General features: G+C 39.9%; 2 protein-coding genes across 7 annotated transcripts in view; both read right to left on the bottom strand.

The window, feature by feature from the left end:
* Window positions 1-2,930: 2,930 nt before the first annotated feature.
* On the bottom strand, window positions 2,931-6,361 carry Spec2 (CDC42 small effector protein Spec2). 2 transcript variants are annotated; one of them, XM_076425357.1, is made up of 3 exons: window positions 5,740-6,361; window positions 4,307-4,600; window positions 2,931-4,233 (listed from the first exon to the last, which is right to left on the bottom strand). In XM_076425357.1, exons 2-3 carry the CDS (start codon window positions 4,559-4,561, stop codon window positions 4,225-4,227), a joined length of 264 nt encoding a protein of 87 aa, XP_076281472.1. In that variant the 5' UTR covers window positions 4,562-4,600; window positions 5,740-6,361; the 3' UTR covers window positions 2,931-4,224. The 2 variants fall into 2 exon arrangements, with proteins under 2 accessions (XP_076281472.1, XP_076281473.1); XM_076425358.1 differs by lacking the exon at window positions 5,740-6,361 and adding an exon at window positions 5,392-5,700.
* Window positions 6,362-7,506: 1,145 nt separating this feature from the next.
* Window positions 7,507-10,307, bottom strand: part of LOC143209549 (cell growth regulator with RING finger domain protein 1) — a 33,755-nt gene continuing 30,954 nt past the window's right edge. For all 5 annotated transcript variants that reach the window (XM_076425338.1, XM_076425335.1, XM_076425336.1 and 2 more), the window contains exon 6: window positions 7,507-9,861. In XM_076425338.1, coding sequence (XP_076281453.1) covers window positions 9,406-9,861 — 456 coding nt within the window. In that variant the 3' untranslated portion in view covers window positions 7,507-9,405. The remainder of the gene's footprint in view (window positions 9,862-10,307) is intronic.

Raw genomic sequence — 10,307 nt, 5'->3', positions numbered from 1 at the left:
TAGGTGCATTTTAATACAGTAGAGAGATTAAAATAATTTCAAAGCACCATAGTATTATTTTCAACTTCTTAAAATGATCACAGTAAGAATCAAATATCTGTCTGGCTCCCCTGTCCCTTGTAATAGCGGCAGCCAACATTCATTTTGCATAAAGATTCGCAGTCTAGTGATTAGTTTAAATATCACAGTCAAAAAAACAGCTAATACATAGCAACCGTTAGCTTTGAATTTACAAGTCTTTGGAGATATTCTCTCTACCGCGGCTCGAACGACACTGATTTTCCGCAAGATTTTTCTAAAGAATTTAGGAAGGGCATTTAGAGTGTCGAAATTCGAAATGCACGCTGTAGCACGAGAACGACGAGACGGTTGGACGAAAAACAGGATACGAGAAGGACCGCTTTAAGACTTATGACAATCACATGTTTAGTTTTTCCTGCAGGTTGGTACGTAGAGTCGATGGGTTCGAAAACGTCATCCGTCCTTTTACCCAGCAAGGGGTAAAAATGTCAGGTCAGCGTAGCATCCCTATTGTCCTATATCTTCCTTAAGAAACTTTCTAAAAGAAGGACAGACGACGTTTTCGAACGGTTACCCATCGACTCTGCGTACCAATCTACAGGAAAACCTAAACATGTGATTGTCATAAGTCTTAAAGCGGTCCTTCTCGTATCCTGTTTTTCGTCCAACCGTCCCGTCGTTCTCGTGCTACAGCGTGCATTTCGAATTTCGACACTCTAAATGCCCTTCCTAAATTCTTTAGAAAAATCTTGCGGAAAATCAGTGTCGTTCGAGCCGCGGTAGAGAGAATATCTCCAAAGACTTGTAAATTCAAAGCTAACGGTTGCTATGTATTAGCTGTTTTTTTTACTGTGATATTTAAACTAATCACTAGACTGCGAATCTTTATGCAAAATGAATGTTGGCTGCCGCTATTACAAGGGACAGGAGCCAGACAGATATTTGATTCTTACTGTGATCATTTTAAGAATTTGAAAATAATACATTGGTGTTTTGAAATTATTTTAATCTCTCTACTGTATTAAAATGCACCTACTCATGTTTGCTACAAATGCATGAAATCCGCAGTCTAGTGATTGCATTACCTGATTGTTGTGATTTGTGCAGCAGTACAAGGGATATGGCAATTATTATTAGTGCATAACTATGTGTTGACAAATGTGAACAGTGATTGTGAGTGTGGAAAAATTTCAAGGCATCTGTGTAAAATAAACATACGAATTATTTATCGATTCGAAAGTGAAAGTTAAATTCTGGATCGTCGACTTGACCGCGCATCCCTTAGGCCTTCTACCACCGGCTGTGCAGTTCGTCGACCTGGCCGTACGTCCCTTGGCTTTCGGTACTGCCGTGTACCTGAAGACATCTGTGCAGTTCGTCACCGAGTGACCCAGTGACACACATTTCGAAGCAGCAAATGGATTTACGGCTGAATACGTGAGTTTTTAATTCAATCAGTTTCTGCTTCTTCTCTTTTTTTACGATTATCTCGTAAACTAAAGCCGATCGCCAAAAAGTCTAAAGAGAAATGTTGTTCAGAATCATGGTCTGGACAACGTATCCAAAGCTCATCGAAATCGGAGAGGATTCACATTATCGAGAAACTCTTGTTCGTTGCGATGTCACGGCGTACCACCGACACTCGCTTGCCGGCGCGGCGGGCCAGGACGCGCTCTGATTGGTCCGTGTTTTTCGTTAATAACTCCTAAACGAAGCCGCAGTTGACATTGGTGCAAAGGAAAATGTCTCTTAGAATGTTCTCAGGGACCACCCCCTTTCGGGATTTTCACGAGTTTTGGGACACCCTGTATATAACATAAATATATATAGAGAGAGAACGATTGTGCTTGAAATAGTCTGCTAGCTTAGTTAGGCGGCGCACAGTGGGCTAAACCGACGAAATCTGTGTCAAAATCTTTGATAGAAAGAAAGACCTTTCGATAGAAAGAATGAGGTAGAGCGATGAAATTTTTTTTTTAAATTAAAGCTGAAACTTTGCAGAATATGGAAAAACTAGGGAGATTATGGTACGAACGTTTTTTAACCTTGAGAAAATTCTTTAAACATGTAGAATTTCAAGAAATCGATTTTGCAATATCCTGAGGTCGTAGAAAAATTTTGAGACCAGATTTGAAATTAGCGTGAAAAAATCTACGGGAAATGAAGTACAGCGTGTTCAAAAAATTTTTTCCGCGCGTGGTTTGGAAAAACCACAATTTTTTCGAAATTGTGCCAGTTTAACGAATTTTCTCAACGTTAAAAAACGTTCGTACCACAATCTCCATAATTATCCCATATTCTGCAAAGTTTCAGCTTTTATTTTTAAAAAATTTCATCGCTCTATCTCATTTCTATCGAAAGTTCTTTGATTTTCATACAGATTTCGTCGGTTTAGCCCATTGTGCGGTGTAGAAGACGCATACTAAAGACCCGCAGGCGTTTCTTCGATTTATCCATGACGAATGAATGCTTAAAATATAAGGCAGGAAGCGTACGTATATCATCGTCCATGTACGTATGCGATATGTTTGATATTAGTACGATTATCACTAGGCGAATGTACGTATGTTTTATTGTGCAGAATATTCTTTTTGTTGCGAATATTCTTGAACGAATGTTTTAACTGGAGAGAGAGAGAGCTTTAAGCAATACTTTGTTCGAGGAGGATGGGGCGAGTCTCTGAAATGAACGTGAAGCTATATCCACGTGGATATTATGTGATATTATAGTCATCGATGTAACAATGTACAGTTTAAAAATACTATTTCTTTTGTATCTTACGTTTAACTATATCGATGAATACTCTTACGCGTTGTAGATGACACAACAATAAATAAACGCGTTCTGTAGCATTAAAACAAAACGTTGTTGCACTCGTTATTGGTGAACCAAGCTAATGAAACCTATAATTGCACAAGTATACAAATTTATTCTTACATAATTAAATACAATACTTAGAACTATCTTTTGTTTCGACGCACATTTTCTTTTTATAGTCCCATATCAAGTGCTTGTACATTTATCAAAGTTTTCTTTACAATTTTCTTTTCCAAAAGTACCAAAAGTCTAAATAAATATTTACGATGTATACACAGAAGACGATCGGAACTCGAGGGTGTAGGCATACTTTCGAAGTTGAGCTAATATACATTTATCTTTACGTGCAAAGTGACCCAGAATTGAAATTTTATAGTAAAAAATTAGCAAAGGATTCCTACCTCCCCTCGCCTCTTCTGTCCCCATACATTTGTCACTGGTCCATGAATACACCTCCGAGAGATCACAAGTCGTATGAATAAAGTATGACAAACAATAGCTATGATAATTCACGATTTGTAGTAAAATGATTATAGACTAGGAGAAATACGTATAAATAATTTTTTCTCTCTCGACTTTTTCTTTTCGACACATCTAAGTTCCAAAAATTACCTAATGTAGGTTGACGCGCCCCGTTTTCGGGGTGAAATACGGAAGTAGGAAAAATGGGCCGTGCTTTGTGAACATTGGCGTTCACCGTATATATGCTAAAATATTTATCCATTAATTGGCACAGGTGAACCATGCAAAATACATTCTTTCTTCGTTTGTTCTTTATCTTTTTACAAAAGCACTACGTAACTGTGAAGTACTTCTATCCACGCTAGGAAATATAAGAACGGTATCTGGCGTTAATTAATGACAGATTCACTACTGCAAAGAGTCATTTAGTCAAAAACAAAATCATGTAAATACGAGTAACGCTCGATATAACATCTAGCATAATATTATAAATGTGTATATCAATGAACACCGACTATTTTAAATGGAAGAATAATTCCAAGTTACTAAAAAAAGAGAAACAAAATGGTAATGCACCTCCAAAACTTGTGTGTATAATGTGGCAGTTTCTGTTCCTATCGAGCATCCAGTCTTTATCGTAAAAGCGTAACTAGTAGTTAAATGTAACTTGTCGTTAAATGCAAATTTTTAATACGGTCTCTGGACAGCTAAGCAACTTGCGAATGTGGATTCTGTTTTGCGTTTGGTCTTTGTAAATTGGATTTCATTTTAAACCGAGACCTCTTCCGAACATATCTGTGCGTACAGGCTGCATGTACGTTCATTTCGATGCAAGGAACAATTGGCATTAAAAACAGAGTCGATTTTACAGTTCCGTTGCAAGATTGTTTTCCAAGTCAGTCTAAATGCGTTGAGCGATTATTTTCAACATGCCTGAAACGAAATGTTCGTTTGAATACAATTTTCATTGTTATAATCTCTACCGGAAGAACTGAAATTATGATACCTTAACTCCGTACGCGTTGTCATAGCCTCCTTTCATCTGCATCTGCGCCTGAATATTAGACAATTGCGCGCTGGTCATATCCACATCTCCACTGCTTATGTGACCGGTGTGTCTAAAATTTGTGGGCACCCCTATCATACTGCGGTCTATCCTTAATCTCTGGTGCGACCTTTGCCTCCCGTTGCGTGTCCTCGGCCCTTGTTGCGTCAAGCAACAGGTAAAACATTGCACCCAAAGTTCTCCGCTGCCAGCCATTGCTTATCTTATTATTTGTAGCTATTTATTGCTTAACACCTGAAATAGAGAACCACATAGTTCGTTACCAATGGCGTCTCAATTTAGACAAAGTTCTTTTAACACGTTGATCGCCGCGTCACCCATATCTGGGTGATGGGTATGCTTCCGTGGAGGCCCCGTCACCCAAATATGGGTGACGCTCTTCTTGTTCGAGTTAATTAAAAATAGGATTTTATATATAGGATATACAACATGAATTCTTGCTTTTCGTTGTGTTTACGTTCTGTGTACCGACGGTCGGATTTGGGCCCTGCGGGAAACTTAGCCGAATTACGCTGGGCGATCAAAGTGTTAAGAATGTACATGTGTTTGATGTGAGCTGTTCGTTTAAGAATGTGTATACTTGTCATATTTCCTCAAAAGTTGATGGCACAGAGAAGTTTGATCTTGATTAAATGTGAACGAGTCGAGAAGCTTAACAAATTATATGAAAAGGTAATAAAACTAGATCAAGTTACTTTTATATTTGACAGCATCTTTCTTGTCACCGTGTACAGAAAAGTTTGATTTTAATTGAAATTATATGAGAAGATAACAAAACTCGATTAAGTGTACAAAGAGGTTTGATCTTGATTAAATGTGAACGAGTCGAGAAGCTTAACAAATTATATTAAAAGATAACAAAACTGGATCAAGTTCATGTCTTTACTTTCTTGTCAGCCTAAATAAGTGTACAGAGAAGTTCGATCTTGATTAAATGTAAAAGATGGTAAACTGATCGAGAAGCTTAACAAATTACATTTTATTACATGAAGAGATAACAAAATTATGTATGTAGATCAAGTTACTTTTAAATATATTCGACAGCGTCTTTCTTTTGTCAGCCAATATATTTAAATATGTATAACGCACGGCAACGATAATTCACACGATGAAAACTAAATTTTACGCGAACATTTCGACTCGTGTAAATAGATTGCGGTTGACTAAACAGTTTCAACGTTGAATCGATTTATCCCGGAAAACACTGGCGCGACAACAATTGTAACAATGTTTAACGTTCGAAAATAGCACGTTAGATGTTCGAAGAATATTGAAATGGGTTATTTCGGCGGATCGAATTTACACCGGGTGTTATCACCGCGCGAATGAGTCAGACGTGAAAGCTGATAGAAAAACAAGGAGCGCACACTCACCTCTCATCAAGTGATCGTGCTGTTGTTCGGTCTAACCTTTGCAATAGCTCGGGACTCGAAGCCAGCGAAAAGCAAAACAAACATTCCCCTTTGATCGATGAGTGTACACGTGCCTGAAAAGGACATCCAAAACTGGCTCGTGTATATCCTTCTACTTGCGGTAAACCATCGCAGAGGTGAAGGCTCCGACGTGAACGAAAACAACCGAGTTTCCGCGACGGACAAAGGGAACCGAAACAATACAGCACCGGTTCACAGCACAGTTTTATAGTGATTTTCACGAGACACGCGGATCCGCGTCCTTATTTTCGCTCATCGAATCGTCTTGGATCGCACGGACCGTGCGTGTCGCTCACCTTCTTGCTTTCGGCGACATCACTTGCCAGAGAATAGAACGAGAATCGATTCTAAATAACTGATCTTTTATCTGCGGAGAAATTTCGTACGATGCACAAGAAAAAATTTGAATTCGTATATAAAAGCACAGAGTGGAATGTCAACGTGATCAACGGTCATCTGAGTTGTACACAGTGAAATACGTGTATACAGTATGTATGTATAGTGTATCTATAGTGTACGTAAATACGTATACAGAATACAGACCGACATACCGTCTGATATGTACCGTCGTGTATTGCTAGAGACCGAGCGCACCCGAGGAAAGTCGAGCTCACTCGAAAATCACCGATCTATAGACGCTCGGATCTTTGGACACAAAGAGCCTGTTCCACTCCAACCATCCAACTGCATCCAACGCGTGGATGGTTAAATATTCAATGAAATTGTTATTCAAGGGCTAAAAAAATTGGTGGATGTATACTGGAGAATCCTCTGTGTCTGTATTGTACAATAAAGATAATTTATTCATGCAAAATGAAAAATATTGGATATTCATTACAGCAGCAAATGATCCGTGCCGCTTTTCTCATAAGACGCAATGTTAATTCCGGCACGAATTATTTGCGCTTCGTATACGTACTTACAGCGCCATCTAGCGGCAGAACGCTCAAACTCTTAGCCAAATGTTACCGGCAGAGCAGTAGACTCGTTTTTAGGATTGCAAGGGCGCTCATTTTTTCATCGTGCAAAGATGGGGAGTTTCAGTAGTCAAAAGCGCAGTATAAAAGATCAATCTAGACCGCGATCGCCTTCAAAAGTCCTATTTTTACGTTTACGAGGCGTCATTTGTATAATTCGGAAGCATAAAGCAGCGCATGTAAATTTTAGCCGGAATTAAACTAGCATATATAACTTTTACAGGATATTAATTTAAATTGTCAAATGTCGTATTGTTGTTAAATACGATACAGTTTATATGCATTTTTCTAATTACCATCAACTTTGTCAAGTCCAATGTAAAGATATTTAATTAATTGTTTGATACTAGTCACAGGTATAGTTTCATATATACATAGTTGTCTAAACGATATCACTGAAAAATTATAAATAGGAACCAAGTTATGTGCACTGCGTGTACACATTCTTCCATTGTAACTCCTTATCCGAGCCAAATTCGGTGGATTTTACAGATTTACTTGAAAAATGAGTGGATCTAATTTGAAACGGTAAAATGATTCAACGATAAAAATCGTTTATATATTTGTATAATTCCAGGGGCGGGGGTTGTACTGTCCGGTGAAATAAATCGTGCAATTTTCAGTGGATGGACATTATAAAGTCGCAGTAGAAACGGAACGAGAAATTGAATGAATCTTGCGCGTTTCGTTCGTAGCTTTTTAAACGACAACGCCTGTGTACGCGTGCACGACACGGTGTAACAGCATGAATACGCTTTATTAAATAAATTATATACAGGTTCTCACATACAGACATCGTTTCGTCGTCGAAACTCCATACTTGTTGAATCAAATATAAATTAGGATGTTAAGATCGTCGACTATAATAACATTGACTTCAGAGGCCTTTTACTCTTGAATTAGCCGTATAGTTTCATTGTACTCCCCTACTCGTACACGCGTCGGGGCTTGTAACTGCGCCACACGAGGCGTTTCAATGATCCCTACCGTTAACGACGCGCGACACCGTCGCGCTGTGAGCGATAAGAATCACCGAAGCATTCGTTTATTCGATTTCCTCCGCGTCCGCGAATTTCACGTAACCATCTTTTCCATTTCAGCTACGTTCGCATAAAAATTCGCGGACTGCTTATCACAAAAAAGAGACTGAGACAGAGATAGAGAAATAGAGAAAAGAGAGATTGATATATAGACAGCGGATTTTATGTATTTGTTGCAAAAATGAGTAGATGCATTTTAAAGCACTAAAAACACTAGAAGAATTTAAAAATGCTGTTACATCGTTTCGAAAGAAAATCAATTTCTAAAATGTGTATTTTGCAGAAAGATCCGCTGTCTAGTGATATATATGTATATATATACAACTCCAAACGAATAGAACGAAAATGGAAAAGTCGAGGACCGCTTAAGTCTAACTTTCGTTTAAACTCTTCAAGTATTAAATTCGAATCTTTTGACATTCTCGGTTTGATATTCGAAACGCGAATGATTAAAAACTCTCAACTCTTTCCGAACGGTGTCCGCGTATAGAACACGATTATCGTGACGTGCTTAAAACTCTTGTTCTCGTTAGAATCGTCCGGAAGCAGGAGAACGATATACCGTGCTTTTCCATTGAACGCATATCTCTGGAAGATATCCGGAAAAAGGCTCGACAACGTGTACATACGCGTTTAACGGTGAAACGCGAGACCGATATTCTTTCTCGCGTTGCTCCGATTGTTTTCCGTGGTGTGTCTGGTACATAATAGATGTTATTACAATTATCACAGTCTGTGTATTTACAGTTTACAGTTTCTAACGTTGAGACGCGCAACGTCCTTCTCTTAAATTAATTTGCCAGCGAACGTTCGTCGTTCCTATTTCCGACTGAACCCCGTGTTGTTTTTTCCTTTCGAGAAAGAACCTCGCGAAAGTGGCTCCATCGCGCTGCTCATGGACGGCAGAGCAATTACAAAGGAAACAAAAGAGGATTTTCCCTTCGGACCGCTTGTTGATCCGTTACAGGTAGAAAAATCGAGCGGATGGAGAGAGAGATAGACGATAGACGTAGTAGAGACAGAGAGCGAGGAATAACAGGAGTGTGAGAGAATAGAGGACTGGGGAAATACTTTTAGAGGCATGCATATCAGAACTAACGTCTCTAGATCTATCGAATAAACTTGTGTGTGTTCGTATGAAATAATATCAATAACTTATTCGTTAGTTACAATCGTAGAATCGGACACGTCCTATCCGTTATCTTGTATATGTACATCTTACGTATTATTTATACAACGTTACTCGGTAAAAATTTCAAAGTTACTCCATAGGTGATCTCAGAAGCGTTTGCTTTTCGTGTCGTTGAGAATCCGTTGAGTTCACCGACACCGAATTTCCGATTTGGAAATTTTCTTGGGAACCCGTTCTCGCCGGGTGCCCGAAATTTCAACGACGGCGCGGTTCGAATGCTTCTCAATCGTCCGTTACTCTAACAGATAACGATTCCTGCTCGCAGAAACGCGTTTCTATCGTTGCCAACGCTACTACGCCTAGAGAACCTTGGTCCCTCGGCCAGAGGGGACACGGAACACGAAACACGGAACATGGTGAGTCTTGTTATTCGGCTCGGGACGGAACGAAGGCGGTCCTATCGTGCAAACCCCAGGAAATCGGTAAGTCTGTCGTTCCAATCGTGCAGCCAATGAGTGGGCCCGTGATTACTCGATTGTCTCTGCTTGCACGGGTTGATCTCCGTCTCGAGGGGCATGTACTCTTCGCCTCGGATGCAAAAGTAGCTCTTGATCGGGCTCCTGCACATGGGACACCGGTCCAACTTGCCGAAGCAGGAGGCGCAGATGCAGGTGTGTCTGCAGGGCAGCAAGGCTCGGGAAAGGGGGAAATACTGGCAGACAACGCAGAGCTGCTCCCCTGCTGTGTTCCAGAGCGAACCCTCCGGATCGCCGGTACCGGAAGCGACCAGCGCACCCCTCGCCGCACCCCCGCTGTTGTTGCACGGCTCCGCAAGCGCCAGGGCCGAGCCCAAACCCGAGGACACATCTCCTTCGTCGTAGTTGGTCGAGTTGCCCGTCGCCAGATACAGTTGCTGAAATCGGGATAAACCGTGTTAGTTTTAGTTCTAGTTCTTCTTTTACAACATCACCTTTCTATACAGGGTGGCTGAAAAGTTGCCGGAATTTTTTAAAGCATTTCAGCAGCATAAAACTTGACCGAATAATCAGTTTTATTGATTCATTAACAATGAAATGAACCTAAAACATTTACAACAAATGTTCAAAATTGCCTACTTTCGATTCGATACATTTACGGATCAGCTTTCTAAAATTGTGTTCGATGATATGGTCGCGCACTCTTCCACCGTAATCTCGTCCCAGGCACGCGTTAACGCCGCACAGTGGGAAATTTGGTCGAAACTCGATTCAAAATCAAAGAACTTTCGATAGCAATGAGGTAGAGCGATGAAATTTTTAAAAAATTAAAGCTGAAACTTTGCAGAATATGGGAAAAATAGGGAGATTATGGTAAGAACGT

The sequence above is a fragment of the Lasioglossum baleicum genome, chromosome 6, assembly GCF_051020765.1.
Source record: "Lasioglossum baleicum chromosome 6, iyLasBale1, whole genome shotgun sequence".
NCBI lineage: Eukaryota > Metazoa > Arthropoda > Insecta > Hymenoptera > Halictidae > Lasioglossum > Lasioglossum baleicum.
The sequence above is the reverse complement of the archived record's forward strand: the minus strand, read 5'-3'. Positions and strand labels throughout refer to the sequence as shown.

Coding starts and splice junctions, on each gene's coding strand:
- Spec2 (XM_076425357.1), bottom strand. CDS start 4,561: ATGGCTGGCAGCGGAGAACTTTGGGTGCAATGTTTTACCTGTTGCTTG.